General features: G+C 44.9%; 3 protein-coding genes across 6 annotated transcripts; 1 reads left to right on the plus strand and 2 right to left on the minus strand.

The window, feature by feature from the left end:
• Positions 1 to 2,798: 2,798 nt before the first annotated feature.
• On the minus strand, positions 2,799 to 7,564 carry slc7a6os (solute carrier family 7 member 6 opposite strand). The gene is made up of 5 exons (XM_064337349.1): positions 7,253 to 7,564; positions 5,992 to 6,321; positions 4,890 to 5,096; positions 4,056 to 4,191; positions 2,799 to 3,265 (listed from the first exon to the last, which is right to left on the minus strand). Exons 1-5 carry the CDS (start codon positions 7,454 to 7,456, stop codon positions 3,153 to 3,155), a joined length of 990 nt encoding a protein of 329 aa, XP_064193419.1. The 5' UTR covers positions 7,457 to 7,564; the 3' UTR covers positions 2,799 to 3,152.
• A 132-nt stretch (positions 7,565 to 7,696) lies between these two features.
• On the plus strand, positions 7,697 to 10,962 carry zpd (zona pellucida glycoprotein d). Of its 2 annotated transcripts, none has more exons than XM_064337346.1 (9): positions 7,697 to 7,922; positions 8,063 to 8,114; positions 8,260 to 8,367; positions 8,484 to 8,692; positions 8,826 to 8,983; positions 9,076 to 9,318; positions 9,863 to 10,025; positions 10,190 to 10,292; positions 10,823 to 10,962. In XM_064337346.1, exons 1-9 carry the CDS (start codon positions 7,902 to 7,904, stop codon positions 10,942 to 10,944), a joined length of 1,179 nt encoding a protein of 392 aa, XP_064193416.1. In that variant the 5' UTR covers positions 7,697 to 7,901; the 3' UTR covers positions 10,945 to 10,962. The 2 variants fall into 2 exon arrangements, with proteins under 2 accessions (XP_064193416.1, XP_064193417.1); XM_064337347.1 differs by having other exon boundaries at positions 10,193 to 10,292.
• Positions 10,963 to 11,740: 778 nt separating this feature from the next.
• LOC135255764 (adhesion G-protein coupled receptor G1-like) lies at positions 11,741 to 22,266 on the minus strand. 3 transcript variants are annotated; one of them, XM_064337343.1, is made up of 12 exons: positions 21,811 to 22,266; positions 20,912 to 20,963; positions 20,427 to 20,532; positions 19,503 to 19,640; positions 19,084 to 19,197; positions 18,534 to 18,585; positions 17,880 to 17,971; positions 16,693 to 16,811; positions 15,675 to 16,028; positions 15,440 to 15,560; positions 13,376 to 13,662; positions 11,741 to 12,019 (listed from the first exon to the last, which is right to left on the minus strand). In XM_064337343.1, the coding sequence occupies exons 1-12, from the start codon at positions 21,869 to 21,871 to the stop codon at positions 11,956 to 11,958; spliced, it is 1,560 nt and encodes a 519-aa protein (XP_064193413.1). In that variant the 5' UTR covers positions 21,872 to 22,266; the 3' UTR covers positions 11,741 to 11,955. The 3 variants fall into 3 exon arrangements, with proteins under 3 accessions (XP_064193413.1, XP_064193414.1, XP_064193415.1); XM_064337344.1 differs by having other exon boundaries at positions 15,739 to 16,028; positions 21,811 to 22,252; XM_064337345.1 differs by lacking the exon at positions 20,912 to 20,963 and having other exon boundaries at positions 21,811 to 22,264.
• Between the last annotated feature and the right edge of the window lie 1,773 nt (positions 22,267 to 24,039).

Genomic DNA, 24,039 nt, shown 5'->3' on the forward strand with positions numbered 1-24,039 from the left:
TTTATATTTGGCCGTTGTCGTAGGCTCCAGCTTAAGCTACGATGCCCAAGAGCCCAGAGAGTTTCTGTCATTCCATGAAGGGCAGGGTGGATTTAAGTCAGCCAGTATTCTATTGGGTTGCCACGAGAAATCCGTCAAAAAGTGCGAGGCACCCCACAGGCTATCGGTTGCCATGAGTTCGAGACACACCTCCCCCTCTAATTGGCCCGCCAGCTCTCCTGCACTAATCAGCTGACCGTAGTGAGAAATAGTGTGTGTCCCAATTGTTTTAAAAATCCATGCGCACTTGGGCACTTAATATATACTTGGGCACTATGTGTATAATTTACGTCCCACATCACAATGCTTCACCAAGGCATGTAAGCCAAGTGCAGAGAAATAGGACAGTCTAGTAGTCGCTGACAAGAGTTAGGGTGCAGAGGAGGAGTGCACATGCTTCAGATACGGTGCTCCTCACAGCTAGCCGCGATGCTACTGTGGGAGGGGCAAATTGGATTTGGGGAGCAGGGTGAATCGAAACAATAACTGTACTGAGAAGCCAAAACAGAATGTGAAAGTAGAGTTTCATCTGCTACAAGTTTCCAGGATGTACAGTATCGGTCATAATGTTTATAAGATACAATGTCATAAACATACTTGCTCACAAATAACTATATAGAACAATATATAACTGCAGCTGCAGTGAAGTGTCCAATCAGCAGGTTTTCGCTACTTTCTGGAGGAGGACAGGAGACCCAGCATGCCCACTGGACTCATCTACCTACTGAAAACCACTGAAACAAACATTTACATCCAGAGAGGGAGACAAAAGTAAGAGACAGTGCGTCAGGATTCTCCTCCCCACCTGAAGGTACCGATACCTGGGTTCCAGAATGCTCACTTCTACCCTGATCAGGAACAGGTGCAGCTGGCGACAAGAATTTTTGAAAAGTTTATCATCGCGAGAGAAACAAAATTCCCACCTCGCCCCCCATACAATGGCAGTAGTTCAATGTGGCAGAAACAGAGATGAGTGCAAAGGAATAGCCTGGGAAAGATAATGATTTGCAGCAGAAGAGGCAACCTTGATTAGCCTTTTTTGCAGCAGGAAGCAAAGTGGATCCATACGTTATGCAAGGCCTCTGCATGGGCTCAATCAAAGAACCAGACCTGCCCAGTTTCCTTTAAACTCTACTGTTGTGATGGCAGATGGGTAGTTTTTTCTCACACGGTACATGCACTACACACTCCTATCCATGTGATCAACCTGCTGGGATCTCCCTCTGTACCTCAAGCATCTGTACATGTACAACACTACCCCTAGTGCTGTAATACACCACAGCGCTTCCATCACACATTTCTGTTAACTCCCTGTCAGCATTCCGTCACCGCTTGGCAAGTGTAGCTCACTTCCTTTGCCAGGTCACACGCTGTCTTTGCATGGCCTTCTAGATGCTAAATGAAATGTTGCATGCCGTCTTGTGCACCCACAGTTAGTTTTCAAGCCAAATGATATGTATTTCGCACAACGTTGAGCATTCCACAGTTGGTTTTATGGCAGCAAGTGTACATTAAGCAATGTATGGCATTCATGGCTGCAGAAGGAAAGCTTAATTCATTTTGTCTTTTGACTTTAGTCTGCTCATTTTTTTAAAATTCTGAGGTCATTACATAATTTTGCATACAGTATCCTAATCTTCATAATTAAATGTTATGCGTTTATTCTGCTTCTTGTTCATGCGTGCCCTTGTAAACTGATGACTAAAATATTGCTCAGATTGCAAACTACTCCTTTGGATTTTTTCAATGGTTTTACACATTTTACTTCAGAAATATGGGTTATTACTCAAAGCATATTCCATTACACGGAAAAGCTTTTCAATCGTGTGTACGTATTTGTATTAATTATTAGTTTTAGTCAAGTTAGTTACAGTTTAGTTTAGTTTTTACTGTCGCCGTGGTAACTGATAAGGAAGAGGGCGCATCGAAGAGGTCGTTAAATTTTTTCTGCGAGTATCTTTTCCATTCGTCGCTTAAAGTCCGCCGCTTTCCACCAGTCTTCCAACACACAGCCTGGTGCAGTTAGGAAACGAGCTCAAGTGGGCGTGAAAAACGGCAATGTCGTTCCCCTTGCGGTCACGTGTGTAAACACTGTCACGCTGCCTTTTAACCACGTGAACTACACCGATGGGAACGCGAGCCCTCTACTGGTAAAAATATAGAATTAGGTATTCATTTTAAGACCAATCACGATTTTACGTCTGATTTTGTCGAACACGTTTTGCATCACAATTATTGGAAATTTTCACAGTTCATGTATTTCTAAAAAAAAAAAAAAAAAAAAAAACTACAAAAACAAAATACAGCTATTCATATTAACAATGCTACTACCCTGCAATAATAGCAATAACCATAACTAACCATAATACTATCCTTATTAAATTATGTACTACTACATTTAAAGTTAACCAAACAATTAGTATTGTTTAAAAAACATTAACACCACAATACAGCCAACCTCTTAGCAAAACTATACATACAGTATACAAACACAATTTTCCAAAAAGCAAATCAAAAAAGATGGCTATGATGTCTGTGCAGCCTAGCAGATGAGCAGGGTTTCTGCCGTTCTGACTGCAGTGGGAGGCTCATACCAACACAGAACCTTCTAGCACACCAACAAAACTTTCCAAGAGGCCTAGGGTTCCCTGAGGTGGCCTGTCCTTAAAATGCAGCTTGTCTAAACTCACAATTATCACACAATTAACTAATCCTGCCACCACAGTATTGTTCTTGACATCAGACAATGAGGACAAAAATTCAGTTGCAGAGTACGCTTTTAATTGAAAGCTTTATGTACACATATATATATTTACAGTTTTTAATTTTCCCCTCATCATATCCACCATCATCCACCACACAGCCAATCAGAGCACTTCCCAGGCAGCCTAGCTTTTACGTTTGCATTCAACACGTGACACACACGCACACCAAACGACTCAACTACTACACATACACACACCGGGTCCAACTCACTCCACACAAATGCACGTAACACTTAAGATATACACACACATACAGTCGACACACACTGTAAAATAACCTCACTCCACGCACACACACAGGGGGGCAGGAGTGGTCTGCCGTCGGCATGCCGGCGTCGGCCCGGTCCGTCAGTCCAAATCGGACCCCCCGGTGTCTTCGTCCTCGTCGTCGTAGCCGTACCCTTCTCTCTGGTACCTCTCCCATGTCCTCCGCCCAACCCCCTCTTCGTCTTCCCCGAATCCTGCAACGCAAATCCACTCAGGGGTCAGGGGGGGGTCAAGAGCGCGGGAGAGGGGAAACAGGAACATCTGCAGCCCAGAGTTCATGCTGAATTTGTCCGCTGCTGGCTTGATCAGGCCCATTAGGTAATTAGCCACGCAAGCATGCACGCGCGCGCACACACACACACACACACACACACACACACACACACACACACTCCAAAGACGGTGCAGCATCTCAATGCAACAAAAACACTGCTTTTCACCACAACACAAGAGTGATATTTGATTTACATCATTTACAAATTCTTTAAAGCTTAAAATGTCAATCTGAGTCGAGGCTGAAGCACAAATCCTCAAATTGGCATGTTAAACATTAAAGAAGATAAAGCATCAAGTACAGGGGCACAGCAGCAATGCCCCTCCAGGGAACTGAACCTGCAACCTCAGAGTTGCTAGCCCAGCTCGCTAACCATCATTGTATGCTGCCAGTCACAGCGTAAGAATGTTAGGAGGCCGAATCGCAGAAGGGAATGAGAGTAAACAGCACACCCATGTCCCCAGTAACAAAGACCAACATTAGCACAACATGTGACTGCACTGACACACACAGGCACCACTGGAAAACCTCCACCGATCACACACCGTGCGGTAACGACAAGGACAATATCAATTTAACATGTGAGGAGTCATCGAGATGACATTCCATGGCAACAAACGCAAGCGAAAAGGAAAGGGGCATCGCACGAAGGACTCCGGCGACAGCGCGTGCGTAACCCAGGTTACCACGCCGGCCCGCGGCACACGTACCCGCGTAGCGTTCCTCGAAGTCGCTGCCGTCCTCGCTGCCCTCCTCGTCCGGGTAGTCGTTCCGCCAGTTGCCTTCCTCGTTCTCATCATCCTCATCCTCGTACTCCTCTGGCTCTCGGGGGTCCTCCTCTGGAACCTGAAAACACGGTCCCGCCCCCCCCCCAGGTGAGCGCGCCTCACAGGTCAGCGTCATCACACACACGCCTTGCGTATCAGAAGGTCGTCCTGGCAACGCTCCTACCACACGTACAGCATCGGCGATCAGGACTAGAAGGTTCTCTGTTCCAAAAGCCGACCAAAAAATGCCGCTGGCGTGTCATTAAAGCCGACCAAAAATGCCGCTGGCGTGTCATTAACGCAGAAGTCTTTACTCCACAGGGTGCAGTGGTTTCTCTTCTCTTCTTATTCAGCACTTAATTCAATTAAAATTGTAATTCAATTCCCTGACCTGGTTTATACTAGGTCTAAATTTGTTGCCGATTTTCAAGGTCAATATAAAACCCCAGCAGACCCTACAGTTCTTACAAGACCAGGGCTGCAGAACCCTGTGGTAACGTGCAGGCGAGAGGGAGAGCAATACCGATGCTATGTTATGTGCGCTACACACTGGCAGAGAACAATCTCCTGCAAAAGATGACTTTTTAACCCTTTAAAGTGTAAGATCACAAATATGTGATCAGAATGTTCTTAACTGAACATTCTAATGCTGATGTAACAATCACTGCTGGTGATTGAAATCAACGGAGTTCTAGAACACACCTAGAATTGGAAAAATAATCATTTTTTTTAAGCTTCCCCACATAGAGAGCCGAGTAAGTAGCGTGTTACGCTCACCAGCTCGTTCTCCTGCAGGTAGGGGCGGACGGACAGGATGTCCTGAATCCACCCCGGGGCAAGCGTCTCCTGGTAGTACAGGTCGTACACGTAGTCGTCCTCCTTCTCCCGGTGCTCAGAGCCCACGCCATCCCCCGACACGCTCAGCCTCTCTCTGATCATCTTCACAGAGTTACACAGGATCGTTTCCGGGTCAGAGGTCACAGGCTGAGCAACACAGAAGAACAGAAGCACACTGAAAAATATGATCCTATAAAATAAGGGCTTCCTTCCAAGACAGATTAAGGTGCAATTATAATACTTTATAACATGTCACAATTTTGAATACAAGTAGTCCACAGAAGAAAATTGTAACAGTCAAGAATCTTGATAAAAATAGAAAAACCAGCTGGTATCACGGTACTAAACCAGTTGCAGCTGGCTTGTGACTGGCAAGACATTACTGCTGAAGAGCGAACTGCAGCTGATTTAAGGACACAGGGGAATACACTCTGAGGACACAGAAATCGGCTCCCAAAAGAAAAGGGAATCAGGTTTTGTTCTGTGAAGCTACACACAGCGAGATACATTGAGCAAACTGTAGGTGATGTACAGTACGGAGAATCAACACGTGCTTTTGTGGAGATGGGACTGTTGCCCTGTGCAGTAACACACAGTGCCATGGCGTGAACCCTGCAGCAGGAAATACAAACATGCGGCACTGCACACCAACAGCACACCATGTGTACTAACTGACCTAGAAGCACGCGAGCAATGTGCACCACATCCGAGGGGCTGGCGGGGTATTTAACGAAGCAGGATTACAGAGTCAGCTGGATAACTGCGCCGAATAAAACCTGAAACAGCCCTTTTTTACTTCAGTCCATGTTCCAGATTCAGGAGTCTTCGGGGCTTTTAAACATGGCAAAGTTATCCAGCTTAACAGTAACCCCTGCTTTGTGAAACAGCGCTCTGATTGGACGCCACCGGTGAGGAAAGAGAGGCCGTTCCGGAATGTGGCGGACCGAGCAGAACCACAAATTTCACGAGGCAGGACCCCCCAAAATACCTGCGTCCAGCTCTGGACGCAAGTTGGGGTGAGGATGGGGGTCAGTGGATTTACCCGAGCGGGGCCTTTCTCCTCCTCCTCTTCCTGCACGATGTCGAACACCTGCACGTCACAGCGGCCCCATTGGGTGGCGGCGTCTGGCCGTCCATCCTCCCGGGCCTCGCCCCCCTCTCCGCCCTCCCGCCCCGCGGGCGGAGCCGGGTCGGCGGGGAGTCCCGCCCGGTGGGCAGAGAGGACGCGGTAACGTTCCTCCCGCCGGGTGGCCCACTTGGCGCTGCGCAGATCCCCCACAATCCTCTGGGTGCTGCCGGAGGACGGGCGCAGGGCGTGGACCACCCGCGGACGGGCCAGAGCCGCACGGACGTGTGCCTGGACCGGAGCATCCTACGCGGAGAGAGACAGGAACGTCAGGACCATGAAGGACTTCCGCAACATAATAAGAGTGCAAACAAATGTGACTGGGCAGAGCCATACTAGACGGGCAGCCTACAAATTACTATAACATTACCTGAAAATTATTAGCCTATTTTGTAATGGAGAAAGAGCACTGCAAAAAAAAATAATAAATAAATTTTAAAAAACGATTTCTGGCTTCAGCAACTACCCCCAAATCCGTCTAGAGTTATCAATTAACTGGCCATACTGGAGATGTAGCAAAGTCACTTATTACATAGCAACCATTTCAGACTAGCTTATCCAGAGCATCAGTACATCAGTGTTCCATATCTGAGCAAACAAAAAAAGGATACTCCAGAATAGGAAGGATAACTAACGCCCAGTTGTCTAATTTAACGTCTCGCTGGGGAAAAGAAGCGAAGGTTTGGGGGTTAAGATGCATAAGAAGTGTTCAAACCAGACGACCGTGCTAACTTAACTTGGCTAACAAGAAAGCTACAGTATCGTTATTAAACGCGCCTTAAGTGCTCAATTTTCTGTGGGCTATCTAATATTAGTTAATGGAATAAAACACCACTCAAGGGACACTATCCCCAGCGTTAGATAACTTGCTATGCAGCTAACTAACTCGACAGCAAGCGTTATTGTGTAAGCAAATAAAGCAGCGAGCTTGCTAACGTTAGCCAGCTAACAAATTACAATTACGTTTCTAGATCCTAGTGCAAGCGGTTATGTGCAGCAAATGTTACAGTTACTCATTCAGAAACTGCTATAAAGGACTGTTGTCGTTAGACTAAGTACTTATAGTATTTTAGTTCTGCAAACGTTCCCGCGAATATTCCATATCTTCAGTGAATACAATGCTGTCAAGGACGACAACAATACTCAGGCAACACCGAGGCCTGAACGTGGCCCTTACCTGCGATGCCACGGTCGCGACGAGTTTGAAGACAGAATTCTCGATCTCTCCTTCTCCAGGTTCAGGCACCGGATCCCCAGCGGGCTGTACTGTCGGCTCCGGTCGGATCCGCTTACACGCCAGCAAGAGAGCATCGGCAGGGTCCGTACCTCGCTTCCTTTTCACGCGGAGAATAGTAGAGCTCGGCTCCACGCTTCTTTCCATTTTGCCGTGCTGTTGCCAGTCCACTAGCCACTAGCCAGCCAGCTAACTATTCCAGATGGAGGCGGCGCGTCACAATGAGGTGCAAGAAGTTTCTCATCGGACACAACGCGCCTTCTCACCTGATTGGATAAATTACTAAATTCTGTAAACCCATTGGTGTAGACGGAGTGCGCTTACGCTGTTAATAAACCCATGTTGTCTCAATTTAAGTCCAACAGCTGTTTTTCATACAAATTAATCGGCAGACGCACACCTATTTTACCGAGTATTTAATCTAATTACGTGTCTTTTCATACTTAGAACTTGTTGCTATTTGAAGAATACAAAGTAGTTTCAGATCAAATTACAATAAGTTAAAATAAAATTACAATAAAAAAATCAATTACTATAAAAACAAATATTACAAGGAAATTTGATAGTGAATTTGAATAAATACGAGGCAAGAATGGTTTCCCAGACCTCTAAGGTGTGTATGAAGATTGTGTAGTTTACCAATGATTTTTTCATTGTAATTTTTAAAGGTTAGTGTAAGGTTCCCTGTAGGTGAGCCAAACTCACGTAATGATGCCATACAATCTGGTCGTGTTTATCTTTTGTAATTTCTAGGCATGCTTGGTCCTGCTACTTGGTCTTTTGTGCGCTTGTGAACGCGCTCGGGGTAAGTAGCTAATTGTGTTCTTACTGTTTTTTTTTTTTGTTTTTTTTTTGTTTGTCATTTTTACTGAAATTGCAGTTCTGTTATTTGGATAGTGGTTCTCGTTCGTTTGTACTGAATTAATGACGTTGGCCGCGTTTTATTTTAGGAGCTTGCAATATTACTCAGTGTACCGACCCAGACAGGTGTCGGCTGTCCGCTGATAATATCACGTGCAGGTGCACTGCCGAGTACTATGGCGATTTCTGTGACAAAGGTAATGATGTAATCTCAAACTGGTATTTGACAAATCGTTTGATGTTTACTTTTGTACGTTTCTAGTCTCATTTTAAAAGACCCCTATTATAATTTCGCCCTTTCTCCTCTTTGCAGTTGCAACGTTCCAGGTGCTGTGCAGCAAAGATTTCATCACCGTTATGGTAATCGAAGATTTCTTTAATTATTATAATGTGAAGCTGGAGTCCCTGCACCTTGAGAACAAGACCTGTCGCGCACGGCAGGAGACAATAGATGGCGTCTCTTACTACATTGTGCGCACGTCAAAGGAGCAATATGCTAATTGCGGCGGGAACCCTCTTCAAGTAAGTATGACCTCATCGTCGTGGTTACCGGTTGCTATGGTGTGAATGAGTGACACTTCCCCATAACATAAATGCATACGTATATGTAGGTTAGTGTTAAAATTCAATGAATAACTTAATCTCCCACCCCCAGAAAAACATCACTCATGTCGAGTATGGTCTGACGTTGATGTCTGATCCCGAGGTGGAGGGGTACATCATAAGGGACCCTACAATCAGAATAGAATACAAGTGCATCTACCCTTACTTCAGACGTATCAGTCTGCCATTTCCCGTCATCCCTGCCTCGAGGTAAGGCAGATTTTGTGACGTTGCCTCAGAGCTGGTGGTGAGGAGTCAAGCACGCGCGCAAAAAAAAAAAAACTCTCTTGCCACCGCTGCAGCGAGGCCGTGATGAGGATAAACGAGCTGGACGCCACCGTGGAGATGGTCCTGTACAAGGACAAGACGTACACGGAGGCCCTCGCCAAATCTCCGGTTCTCCAGCTGCGGGACAAGGTGTACGTGGAGATCAAGGTCACCGAACCGGAGGGCTTCTTCCACATTGGCGTCAACGAGTGCTGGGCCACGCAGGCCCCGAGTCCGGGCAAGGCAGAGGGCTCGTTTCACACACTGGTGCTCAACGGGTAAGGAGTCTGGGATTGGCTTGTGCTCTACGACACTGTGACTTAGCCCCTGAGGATTCTGTGATTGGCTCGTGCTGTGAAAACACTGCAATTTAGCCCCTTGGAATTCTGGGTTTAGCTCTTGTAGGATGCTGTGATTTAGCCCATGCCCAAAAAATGACCATATGTTCTTTTTGGTATTCTGGGCTTATTGACCAACAGTCTCATGAAGAGAATGAAGTGACCATAAGAAACTATTAATTAGTCACTCCAACTTTACACTGATTCATGTGACAAATGTGTGAAGACCATATTGTCTGATAATTGCACTTGTCGTCATCTGTCATGTAAACAAATGTGCGTTATAAAGTTAACACCCTCGTTGCAAATATGGCTTCTTGTTTACTTTTGAAACAAGGGATCATTGTTTATCACAATCTGCAACTTCCCTGTCCAAGTCTCATATTTGCATCTGTTGTGGTTCAACATCACTTGCTGTTGAACAGCATTGAAAACGGTCACAAGCAGACCAGATGGAAATTTGAGGGCACTGTCCCCGTTGCAGGTGCGTGGAAGATGAGACCGTCCAGTTCCTGAACGTCACCGATCCAGTGGTGGGAGTCCGGTACACTTTCGACATGTTCCGCTTCGTGTCTCGACCACATGACCTCTACCTGCACTGCACTGTACGACTTTGTCCGCCAGAGGAGGGCAAACTCTGCATTCCTGTAAGTTCAGCCCTACCCTCAATATGTAACACCCCCCCCCCCCCCCCACCACCCCTTACAGCTCTAGCCGTTCACCATAAACTTTATTGGCTCGTCCGTGACCGAGAGAAGTCGCCCGCTAATGAGGAAGTACAATGAGGAAGCAGCTTCTTCTTGTACCCAAGCAGGAATGCAGAGCAAAACGGGATGTGGTGCCTGGAGGCTCAGCGGAGGGGCTTCTGACATACGGGCCAATCAGACTCGAAGCTCCAGAGAGACATGAGTCCAGTAAGGTTTTTTTTTTTTTTTAAACCTCCCCCCCTTTTCATTTTTATAATGAAATAATAACTGTGACTGCTGTTGTAGATCAAGGTCAGAGGTATCCTATGACGTCTCTGGCTCTAGCAAACTGTGCAGTAAGAGGAACTACATCCTGTTACCTTGCAACCACACACAGCAACACACAATCCAACCAGACTGCACTGGTTGGCAACATAACTGGCTTGTCACCCCGCACCGAAAGAGTAGCTCTGTTTAAATTGAGTCTTTATTCAACATGAATTCCGAGGTGTTTTTTTTAAACTTATTTTTATTTTTACAGATTGTACAACAGTGCTCGCACAGCATGCACTATACCTTGGAATCCGATTGCTATACAAAACATTGCTATACAAAACACTCATCAGAACGTTAATTGGAATTCTAATGTTAAGTTTGAAATCGTCTATTTTGTGTTTGTAGAGAAGTGCGCCCTTTCGGCCTGGTGGTTTGGCAGTATGACACATTTTCATGGTATTTGGTTCTGTTCATGTCTTCAGATCTGCTGCTGACGCTCATCCTTCCTGTGGGTGGAATCTGGATTGTAGGGCTCTTCCTGTTTAGTCTGATTGCCTTCATCAAGGGGGTCAACAAGAGGCTGCCACAGCTCATGTTTCACTAATAAAATTTACAATAATTATATGGTTAATTTTCCTTAACATCCAGAAAAGATGGGAAGTGTAAATATGAATTTCCTCTCCTGGTAACACCATGTGTAAATACAGTTGAAATCCTCCAAGTTTAGGCTGACCTTGACTTTTCAGTCAGTAAAACTTTGTCGGATTTAGGCTGAACTAAAGATGGTGGGCAAAGAAAACTTAAAAAAGAAAAACTTAACACTGGGATAAAGGGGCTGGGAAAATCATACAATGAAGAGTGCACAAATATTTTATCAGGATATAGTGCAAATAATATTTTTTAGGACATAGTGTATAAAGACAAATTGGTGCCCAAGTGCCAGATGCAGTTCATTCCAATCGCTTATTTTATTCATCCCTGTCTCTTCGGTCCTCACCTGATCTGGAAATTGTTCAAGGTCCGCCATCTTCAAGGACAGTCCGACCTGTCAAATGCTCCTTGGAGGAGCTGGGGAGGCTCCCGAAGGATGCTTGAGCAAGGAGACACGAGCGCTTCCCTTGCAGAAGTGTTTTTACGGAACGCGTGACACTTAAACGATCGTCACTGCGGATCCACCGCGCCCCATGGCCGTCTGCTACGTCTGCAATCGACGTGGCTCCTCCATCCTCACTTCTTTTTCTCACTTCCTTTCCTTGCCCTCGATAGGTGGAGCTACGGAGCTGGGGAAAGGAAGTGAGGAATGGATGCAAGGAGGTAAAAAAAAAAAAATAAGTGATTGGAATGAGACCTATCTATTGTTCAATCTGTATCTAGAATTCTACAATGTCTGAAAGCCAGTCCAAGGTTAATGACTATTTATTTACAGTAAAGGGAAAGGTTGGTTAGAAGTGGATTGGATAGATGGGAAGTGGATTCCAGAATGCCTCAAGGAAGTCGATGGATGTGATGCGGGGAGTCCCTGATTAAGTTGTTTATTATGACCTCTAAGCACGGAGGAGCCGATGTTCAGTTATTGAAGCTGGTCTCCATCTTTTGTGTGGATGGGTCATTCGCTTCAGAGCTGCTGTCCTTGCATGGCTGCCAGGTGCTGGCCAGGAACCAGAGGAACATGAAGACACCTGCAGGATGGTGCGCAAAAGGAGGGTTTAGTGACCTTTTTGCTTCTGTTTCCTGTTTCACCCTGTTTTAAAGACACACTGATCAGGTGGGAGTTACGGTAGTTGAATTCAGTAGCTTGTTTCTTCATTTCATTTTCAAACTTAAAATAAAAAAAATAACATCTTTTTTTAGAAATTTGGTGGCCAATTTGGGGCTGAACCGGGGGGTGGGGGTGGGGGTGGGGGTGTGGGGAGGGAGGTGTTATGAGAGGGAAATGAAACACGGACCCCTAGCTTGACTGAGCCTTCCCATTCCCCCGGGCAGTGCAATCGCATACGTGCAGCTGCAGGCCACACTTGTAGGGTCCAGATTGGATCGGAGACCGTGGGGCTCATCCGTGCCCCACCGCATGGTGCCTTAACCGAATGAGCCACCCAGACGTCCCATTTCAGGTCATCCTAACGTGTCGGTAATATTTTAAACTGGCTAGACTAGACGGCTTTATCAACCACAGGAAAGGGGAATGAATCACCCGTGAGAACAGAGAATGAACAAAATCGAAAATCAAGAATACTGTGGTGGGAGAGAGGGGGAGAGGAAGTGGGGGAATTCACATTAACATGCAACTTGGCAACTTCTCCACTGACTGATGTTGCAAGTTCAGCCTGAACCCGTGTGACCACGATCGAAACGACAAACGAATGCTAATTTATAGATTCAAACTGACCATTTCACAAGTTACACAAGCACCAGTTAGGTCTGTGGTCAACTAGAAACCCTGATTCTCACTTCTGATATCCTGTTCTACATTTTAAAATAAATTGTTCTTGCAGACAGCGGTGAGTAGAATATGGGGCAGGGGTGGTAGCACCACTGCGTGACAGCTTTCATGGAGGAAGAAAAGGTCAACAGCTGCGCTTTAGTAGAATGTTTCTTAGCTTTTCACCAAACAATAAACCCTTTAGTAAAAACCTGTATGACTATACCGTAACCGTGTTTTTTTAATTTTTTTTAACTCCAATATAATTAATTCATATAATTATTCTTCACAACTTCAGGGGGTTATTTCATGAAGCAGGACTGAAAATGAAAATGAGAAAAAAGGAGGAGGGAGGCATAGTCAGAAAACAGGAGCGGAAGATAAATTGTTCTTTCTCTTTCTCTCTCTGTCTCTATGTGTCTGTAGTGCAGTCCGTAAGTATTTGGAGAGCGACACCACTTTTGTTGTTCTGGCTCTGTATTCCAGCACGTCGGATTTGAAATGAAAGAATGAATACTACTGGCTTTAATCTGAGGGTATTTACATCGAATTTACACCCACGTTGAAATTACAGCCCCATTTACAGTCACAAATTGATGCTATTCGAGTCACTAACCTTGGAGTCCATTGAGTATGGTGAAGAGGTAGAGGCCTGGAAGAGACAGAGGGCCATAGGTGACGAAAGCAAGCCCCCAGGGGATCCCCAAAATGCAGCCCATCCCGAGGAGGGTCAGGCAGTCCCTCCACAGCCTCCTCTTGTGCTCCTGATAGACCGCGCTCTTCGTCCTCATCCTCCGGAGCTTGGCCACCATCACGCCCAGCATGACCGCGCCGAAGAGGAAGACCAGGCCCAGGTAGCCGGTAACTGTGATGTAGCTCACGTCCTTTCTCCTTATCCAGCACCTGCAGAAGGGACGTAGCAGAAAGTGGGCACAATTTGACGTGTGTGAATTCCGTGTGCTTACATCATGAGGTCAGAAGGTACAGAAGTGAATGTTTTTTTAAGGGCTGAGAGTCTGTGGTAAATGGTAAATGGACTGCATTTACAACTGTTGCCTCGCATTCACCAGAGCAGTTAGGGGTTAGGTATCTTGCTCAGGGACACTACGACACGCCCAGGGCAGGGATCGAACCGACAACCCTCCGACTGCCAGACAACCGCTCTTACCTCCTGAGCTATGTCGCCCTGTGGTCATTGTGGTTATTTCTTTAGGAAACCCTGGAAGGTGCCAAACTCTCTGTATAGATATGGGGCATAAACCCACCCGCCCACCCCCCCACCAAGCCGTAACTTGGCGGATGGCATAACTGCCATCCCATATCAGTGCCGCTTGGATCACATGACCACAGCAGTACCTGGCCACTGAGGGCCAATCAGGACTAAAAGTAGCCGTAAGGTCACATTGGCACCAGATTTGTTGAATTACTGTGGTCACGTTAAACATCAAAATACAAATTATACACTGTAAATTAGTATTTACAAATCCAGAGCAATTCAGGGGAAAATTCAAGCAAAAGGCCCTGGGAATTCTTAATAGATTCCTGCATAATTGACAGTGGTTCCTGAGACACCCTTTGCAAAATGGTGCCAAACAACACCTATCCTGAATCATTGGCCGGTCAATGGGGCGGGAAGGAAATGCGCAGATGCAGAAATATCGCGCACACACAAGCTGACCAAGCTTCTCAAGTGTTACAGTGTAATATTTTATGTATCGATAATTAAAAACTGGTTCAATGGGTCCTTGTGACAGCAGCAAAGAGTGAAACGAAGAGGTTGGGATAGACAACAGCTAGAAGAAGAAGGAGGCGATGAATGGAGGACAATGATATTGTGATATTGACTAAAGGTGAGGGGGGTTGCAGCCAGTGAATCTTCTCACCGGCGCCATATTGTGACATCATCACATTTGAATTCTGAGCCAGTGCAGAGAGCCTACTGGTTCCGGACTGACACCCTAACACTTCTGGTGGCGGGAAAGAGGAAGTGAGAAGGTTGAGAAAGAAGTAAAGGGGCAGTGAAGGGACAGTGAAGTCTGGAAAATTTCCACCAGCTGGTGATGAGTTCAGAGCCTTGTGACTGGAGATGGGTGCTGAGAAGGAAGGAAAAAAGGTAAGGGGAAATGAGACAGGAGAGGAAGATGATAGAGGAGAATTATTGTACATATTCTCTCTCTCTCTCTCTCTCTCTATGTCAAATTATGAGTATATAGGTCATACAAAGGTCAGCCAGCAAGCTAGCTGGGTAAATTCATACAAAGCATGAAAACAATGTGACTGTGTCACCCCAATGAGACGGACTGGACATGGAAACACTATGTGAATCTATATGTGTGTGTGTGTGTGTGTGTGTGCGTGTGTGCGTGCCTGCTTGCGTGCGTGCGTGCGTGTGTGTTCAGGCGGTTGCGGGATCTGCTGCCTGGTGGTGCTCAGGGGTCTGCAAGCCTGTGCCCTCTCTTTGTGCTCAGGTGTCAGCGGGCCATGTGATCTGTGTTCAGGTATCTCTGGGTACACCTGCCTCTCGCCCCAATGCACCCTGGGATAGGCCCTGAACCGGATAAGGGTGGGTATAGATAATGGATGGATGGATGGATGGTGTTCAGGTGAGATTATGCCCTCTCCGCGGGCCCACGATCTCTCTGTGTTCAGTTGTGGAGAGAAGGGCAGAAAGGTGACTCACATGTCTGCTTTCACTTCTGCTTCTGTGCCTGTGCTGGCTCCTCTGTTCCTCTCCATCTGTAGGCTGAACCTGCCGTAGGTCTGATTGAGGGCACAGGCAATGACTGTTACCATGGGAACACCTGAAGAACACAGGAGGGGGGAGGGGGAGGAGGTGAGGTTGAGGGGGTTTCACTTGCCAGAGTAGAAAAAGCAAGCTGGTATCTCCTGGTGTAGGTACAGAAGAGAGAACTCACCCCAGCCCATCAGAACCAGGGTGAGCAGGTATCTCCAGGTGTAGGTGCAGAATAGAGAACTCACCCCAGCCCACCAGGCCCAGCTTCAGCAGGTATTTCGCGACGTAGATGTTGAAGACGCGGACCAGCAGCATGTACAGGTGGAAACTCTCGATGGCCATCCAGGTAAAGGTGGCCAGGAGGGCGTAGTGGAGGAGAAGCCCCAGGGCCTGGCAGGCCACCCCGCCCCAATCCGCGCCCAGTCCCAGGCCTGGCCCCGCCCATAGCGCGCTCACCAGGAAGAACAGGTGCAGGAAGAACAGCGCCCCCGTCAGGTTTAGGTGCACAGCCATCGAATGGTCAGTCCGCCCCTTTCTGCGAAACCCCGCCCCCCCCCCCCGGAAAGGAAAAGATGACGACCACATTTTGTTATGTCTCACACCGTTCTAACCGCAGCGTTTGTCAGCTTCAGGAAACCAAGTCGCAAGAGCTGTTTGCGCAATCAGCACTGCTATAAGACAAAGTGCTGTCAGTTATCGCTAACATAGGCATGACAACGGTCACTACAAATACGCATTGCATTGTTACATGCAAAATGTGTTGGTATGTTTGCAAGCATGTGGACACCTTGGAAATTCCACACTAATCTCAACTTAACTTTCCTGGCAAATACTACTAATGCATTTAAATGAAATGCTTGCGAAGTCAAATCATGAAACTCTGTCATTCTGTCCATCACTGGTGCCATGCAATCCTTCAAAAAGCAGGAATTGTTCAAAAAAGCAACTCATATTTCTTTTTTTACAATTTTACCAACAAAACCTTATGTGGCTATGCTTTGTTTTATTATTTTAACATACACACTTTGCAAATGGTACTGGCGATCAGGTGTGGTTGTTGAGATTAACAGAACTCTATCCACATCAGAGGCATTACGAAGGACTGCGAAACAATTTATCATTCTCATTTTAGATACAGGGGTTAGATTAAGAGAGAAAGTGCATATTTGAATATGTATTTTTTCAAGGATGATAAGTACCTCAGACACAAATGCATGAGTATGGTTAGGGCTGTGAAAAATACGGACAGGCCACAGCCGATGTAGCTGATGTAGGACAGGGTGAGAGCATTGGCAGGGTCTATGGACACCTCTGTGTTCTTCGGAAAAGAAATCAGACAGAACCAAAAAACACAAAAAAAACAAGACACACACGTTACAAACCATAAAACGCAGCAATACTGTCTATAGCCTTAATTAGGACCCCATCTGATGAAACAAAAGATGACACACTCGTTAACCCTTCAAGGTGTGATTAGAATGAACGTGCTACTGCTGATGTCACAATCACTACTGGTAACTGAAAGCAACGGAGTTCTAGAACACATGCTTCCAGGAAACCTACCCTTCAGGGGGTCACAGGAAAACACAGTAACACATTTTTGAAGGACATTTTTGGACTGTTGAAGGTCAGTTTGCCCGCCCATCTAAGTGGTGAGAACTGGTTCATATGTGGGTGATTCACACAGGCAGACCGAGATTTCTGGCACAGTAATTATCACTTATGACCTGTACACTCTGGAATGGGGGCCCTCATCCTCAGTGACAAAGTTATCAATATATCAGGTGTGATCTTTAATTCCAGTGTAATTATTCATTAGGCACTCATTCTAAGTGCAGTTATGCAGCCCACCGTCCAGTCAGTTCAATTCAATTCATCCATCCTTCCATCCATCCATCATCTACACCCGCTTATTTCTGGTCAAGCATGCACTGGGCAAGAGGCAGGAATCGATTCAATTCAATTCAATTCAATTCCATTCAATTTGTATAGCGTTTTTTTCAGAGACCCTGTACAGATTTAGAGATAAAAGAGAAAAGGGAAAATTTGGCAGAAACCTAGCCTAAACCCCCAAAAAAACAAGCGCGGTAAAAAAAAAAAATACAAATCAATCCTGACCATGTGCACACCTGGGTTGGTAGGTCTACACGTCAGACGAAAGCAGATGAAAGCTCAATCAAAACTAGCCCAGCATTCACCACAAAGCTGCATACATCGTCAGGGTTAATACGTCATTAGACAGGGAGCTTCGTCACTTCCAAGAAACTTCGTGCTCCACTCCTTCAGACACATCGCTGCACTAAAAATGAAGGCCTCATCCAAACAATCGACCAATGAATGGCGCGGATTATGCGTTCGTGATCTCGAGCATGTTTCGTTCACTCACCACCAACACAGCGAAGAAACTCAAGTGACTGCAGCTGCAGACGAATGTCGTGTTGGTCCTGGAGACTACACAACCCTCGGTGCTCCACCGACCTGCAGTGTCGATAAAGTTTTTAAAAGATTTTTTTTTACATTTTCTTTTCTTTCTTTTTTCTTTTATTGACTGAAATAGTATTGTGCATGCACATCCATAAATAAAAAATAGCAACAGATGGTGTTATTGGTTGAGGTTTTGGCTAAATTAGACACGGACCAACAGGGTCAATGTCGCCAGGACTAGGGCATTTCTTACTATGGTTAAAGAGCTGGTCTTGTAACCGAAAGCTCACATGTTCGATTCCCTGGTAGGACACTGCCGTTGTACCCTTGAGCAAGGTACTTAACCGGAATTGCTTCAGCTGGAGCAATGCAGGTGGATATATATATATATATATATACAGCTGGATATATATATATATATATATATATATAATATATATATATCCAGCTGTATGCATGGATGCAATTAAAATGCTATGCAAATGCTATGCTATGTACAAGAGTGTCTGCTAAATGTCTGTAATGTAATGTATGCTCAGGATGCTGAGGTGACAGGTGTCAGTCAAAGTGATTGGCAGGAAATGGACTAAGGGACATGGGTCAGCTTTGTCATAACCTGTGCCGTTGGCATCGTCCAGCACCTCATAGTACACACATCGTCCTCCTGTCTGGATTTCAAACAGAACGTTTGATTCAGTTTTGGCCAGGTACAAATCACTGATAAGACGTTTGTTACATGTAGAGCTAAAGCAACTATATCCACCCAGCAACTACATATAACTATATCCAAATAACACCAGAGTTTTCCAAAGAAGCTAAAGAGGGGCTGAGTCCACAGCTAAAGACTGCTGGGTAAAATGCACTTCAAAATCTAAAGCTTTGGACTGCTCCAGTTACAATCACTGTTAAATGCTTTATGACAGTCCGCCATTATGAAAGCACAGTTGAATAACAGTCTGTAAAAACATAATTATTATTGTTGTTGTTATTATTATTATTGTATTTGTTATTATTATTAATATATCTTGGCTTTTTAATCGCCTTCATGTGGGTTTCTTATTTAAAACTAATGAAAAAGAGTCAAGAAATAGTTCAGAGGTCAGAGGTCAACTGCAGCATCGTAATGATGTCCTAATGAGCCATAGTGGTGAATTGTTGGTGTTTACCTCGTTGGCGTGCGTGAAGGAGATCCTCACTGGCTGGCTGAGGTCCCTCACAGCCAGTTTTCCCACCTTCACACTCAGCACTTTACCTCCAAGAATGGTCTCATTTTTATCGACCTAAACGGGAAGTGTTCACAACGTGTGTGTGTGTGTGCGTAACATATTTGTGTATTTGCATGCCACACAAACAGTAAACTAATGCATTTCGTTACATTACAGTTGGACATATGAACTCTGTCAAAGCACACACAATTAATTAGAAAAGGCTAAAAGAAGAGTAATGGCTAAATATTAAATTACCACATGACTGATTGTCTGATTGATTGATTGATTGACTGATTGATTGATTGATTGATTGAATCCCACTGCACAACACTACAATTAAAGTAGCCCTGAAATCACTGAGTAATGGACAGGCATACATCAACCCTGAAAAGACTGCTGTTGAACAGTGTCAGGGCCATGGTGGTGCTGTCCTCCGGACGGCGTAGGGCTGTGCTTCTCCTCAGTGCCTCTGGGGGGAGGTAGAGAGCATATCCTGCTTCAGTCACGTGCTCAAACTGAGAAAACGAGAGAGAGAGAGCAGAAAGGACTTTAACTTCATTGATGGCCAATCTAGTAGCCAGAACCAGTAGTTCTCTTGCTGTTACTTTAAAAGCATATTACGCAGGATTTTTTTTACCTTAAAAATACCATAAAATAACCGTGCTCTGTCATGTCTATGAAGCCCTGGCTGTCCCTGTCTTTGCCCACAATTGCCAAATCCATGCTCCATTGCCTGTGTTTCTTCTTCTAAAATGAGTTTGGGACATTCCTGGGCACGACGCTCTTTTCTGTGCGGGGAGGGGCGGGTGTGGCCACAAAGGCTGCGGGTTGGGATTAGGGTTCAGTGGAGCATTTGTAGATAGCTAGCTACTGCAATGGCAGAGGTGAAGAAGAACCAGAAGCCTGTGAAGTGAAACGTCATCTGTGGAATCGCCTTTCCTGATTGGCGACATCTGAAGCTGACTGAAGACATGGAAAGCGACGCACAGTTGAACGTGTTTCCTGGTGGACCTGTACGTAAGGATACCCCTAGCTACCGACCTTTCCAGCTACGCTGCACTAAAGGGTGTTTCCTGGCCTCAACAAGTGAGTGGGCAGGACTGAGGATGGAGGAGGAGACCTTGATCGTAAACGCAGGACCAGCCCTGCATAGTATGCCTTTAAAAATAGCCATTCACTATCAACCGGGCTTACAGGAAGAGTGAACGAGTGCAAACACACAAGCGTGTGAGCAAGTAATGCATGACTGGGGGAGTGACAGTCAATTAACTGATTGGTATTACCGCAGGTAGCAGACTTACGTCGGTGTCCGTATCTACATCAGTCTTGAAGAAATCAAAAACGCCTTCAATGGGTCCCGTGCCGGATCGTACACTTCTGCACGGAATTACCTTTTCCTCATAACAACTGTTGAAACAAATTTTTTTGTTTTATTTTCTTGACACTGTTTTCAGGGATATGTTCCTATAATCAGGAATCAAACTAGCTGGCAATTAAATAATAACATCTGTTTAAATTGTTAAATGTATACAAGGTCAGCAGGTAGACATATACCATTCAAACAAAATTGAGGCTATCAAATGCAGTCTAACGCACAGTTCTGTGGGTACAAGCTCGTAAATCTCAGAGATTGTGTGCCCCCTTTCAAAAAATGTCTCCAATGCCAGTTGTATATTTGTTTTGATCACTTTCATTCAAAACAGTGTGCTGAGCCAAGTATCAAACACAACAACGGAACTTAATCACTTAATAGTCAAATTATGCATTTTTAAAGTTTGCACTTTACCTTTGCCAGGCCGGAGTACTCTTCATACATGCATTTAGAACATCACCACATGCTGAAAAAACAGGGGAAACGAATGGATCTGCTACTTTACTGTGTTTATATCACTCAGCAGTTCGTACATGCATATTATGCTTCTTTTATTTATCGAGTGTATTAATTTATGAATTAGTTATTATTTTCACGAGCTCGTGTCTGGCTGACAACATTAAACTTGGTGCTGGGGACCCCTGTGTATGCTGGTTTTTGTTCCAGCCACAACGGAAATACCACTGTTGACAAACTTTTTATTTTATTTTTTTACTCTCTTACTTAAACCGTATTATGTCAGAAAATAGCGACGCATGCCATGCAGAATAAAAGTCCCGTTTTCACAATGTGCCTGCCTATTCCAAACAATTACACAAAGAGCAGTGGAAGTGAAGAAACATGGACACTAAAACTAACTACTTGGTAGTTACAAATAATTCAAAGACAAAGCAAATGATAACGGGCCAAACCTGCATTATGTCCAAGTTTAAGGGGAAAAAAATATGAAAGAACTTAAACATGTGTTAATTATGCAATCTTAATTGAGCAAGAGATTGACTGGGACAAATACCAGCATACTTCCGAGTAAAATGTCCAGCGTTAATTTAACTCGAACAGTATTAATTCAACACTCTACATATAACGTTTGCCCCCAGTCTAAAGCGTGGGACCAAATGTTATCTGTTAAGAGTTGAATTAACACAGTTAAATCTGAATTAACACTGGACATTGTACTGTGTAGTGGTCCCCCGCGACCGATTTTGGGAACCACTGCTGTAAATGGGTGAGCGGTTTTCACCAGAACAAATTCTCAGATTATGTCAACAAACACACACCAGAAATAATAATAATAACCAATAAAATAAACTTACGTCCCTGGCTCATAATACTGGCCACCTGCAGGAGAAGAAGAAAGTGTTGTAGGTTAATCATCTCGCAAATTTCGTGGACGACTATTTTTTAAAAACTGTTACGCTCCGCTATCTGTTTTCGTCCTTTGGTTATTTCCAGTGACTCACGCCGATCATTCTAAACCGTCCCCCGCTCTACCACATTTCGGAGAGGGGGTTGAATCATTTTGTGGCAGATGGCGGCCGCCAGTGGCCGCTGTCGGGTGGTGGCTAATCCTTGGCGGGTGCTCTGGCTCTGGCGACTGATCCTTGGCTGGTGCTCTGACTCTGGCGGCTCCTGCCAGATATTTTGTGGCGGCTATGGTCGCTGTCTGGTTTTCCTGCCAGATATTGTAGTGGGCGCTGACGGGAGCTACAGACAGCTTCGTGAAAAATCTGAACAGTAAATTGTGAACAATCTGAACGTGTGATGAAATATGTTAAATTGATTCGACAATTCCTATAATTTAGCTACTATTATTTTAACCGTGTAAAACGGTTCATAATTTAGAAGAAATGTAGGCTACACAGGAAAAGATGTCTAATAATTAACATTATAGTTAGGACTAGCGTACTGTAACGTTACCGTGTTTGTGGGATCAGGACATGAAATGCATTTATTCAACAGAACCAGAATGACAACTGTGGATAATTGGACGTGTTTTCAGTGGTCATTACATGGTCGTGTTAGTTAGCCCATTCAACTAGGCTACATCCGACAACATCATCTTGTGATTGTCTGGTGGTTAAACTGAAACATTAATAGAGTGTGAATTCCTCATTCCTCTGAATATAGGCTACACGAGAACAAAGAATAAATAGAGTGTGAATTCCTCATTCGTCTGAATATATTCCTGGGGTCAAAATTATTAAAAATGTCAAACATTTCAAATGTTTAGGTTCAGAAAACACTTCAAAACATCAATAAGTAACATATGCCAGTTATTCAATAATGAAGAAACACCAATAAAAAGTCAATTAATCACCAGAACTGAGTTTTGATTTAAAAAAATGAACATAACAGCTCAACTAGGGACCCGTGGGTATCAATTCTTCATTCAGACGAGTAGGTGCAAGCTTGTCAAGCTCCTGTCCACCCTGCCTTGTTTCCCTGTCATCAAAGCTTATAATGTGGGAGAAAACATGAAATGTTTCCATTGTGGCTGGAAAAATTGCCCTACCAGTGTCAGCATTCCAAAGGCTTGCTGTTGCTTCACCTTTTGACTTGTACACTTCTGCCAAAATAAGCAACCCAATATAGGATTGCTAGTGGGTCACATCCAGCTCTTTCCAATTGTCACCATACACACGCCTCCCCTCTAAGTTTGTCATCTCAAGAATATCCTTTTGCATTGATGGTGTTATGAAGAGTTCAAATTCAGACTTTATGTCTTGTGCATGACTGCTAGCATATCTGGTGGGGCCTGGAACCATTTTGATGACATTAGCAGCACTAAGTCTACCCTGTCTTTCAACTGGGGATCCGAACCATAGTAGTTCTCCATTTTTGGAAGTGAACATGTCAGTTCTTGGTGGTTGAGAGATGACGGGTGTTTCTTGGGGGTTGAGAGATGACAGGAGGGTTTCTTGGTGGTTGAGAGATGACAGGACGGTTTACTGGTGGTTGAGAAACAAAGGGAGGGTCAGAATGTGGTATCTCAAAGGCTTCATTCTCATCTTCAGAGGAGTATGTTGGTGGTTTGCATGATGCTAGGCTGGACTGGAACTTCATAATGTGCCGCTTAACATAATGGATGTGTTGCCAGCATAGAATATCCGAAGCGTAAGTAATTTTAATCAAAGCTGCAAGAGACAGTGGTACGGAGATTTGTTGAAATTTTGGCTTTTGCGCGTCGTCTCCAGTACCTGTGGTCAGGTGTGCAAACCACCATTATAGCTGGCGTAAAATATAAAACAATCGTACGTCAAGCTGAATCGTAACGATACAACGTAACTGGGCAATCGTTAGTTCAATGTGCGGAATGAGCGTTTGCATTCGACATAGTTGGGTTACTGTAAAGAGTAGCGTTAACTGCACACCAAAATTGTACGCTCAGATCGTGACCTAGATTCTTCAACGTGCAGATTGCGTGACCACAGTCTCCGTCAATCAACTGCACGCACGAGCTCAGATGTTTCCGGTGACGTGTTCGCACTGCGCTGTTCTTTTACAGAAGCAAATTTCCGTCGCACGTAGGCTCACAGGTGTCT

Source organism: Anguilla rostrata, chromosome 5, assembly GCF_018555375.3.
Source record: "Anguilla rostrata isolate EN2019 chromosome 5, ASM1855537v3, whole genome shotgun sequence".
In the NCBI taxonomy this organism is placed as follows: Eukaryota; Metazoa; Chordata; class Actinopteri; order Anguilliformes; family Anguillidae; genus Anguilla; species Anguilla rostrata.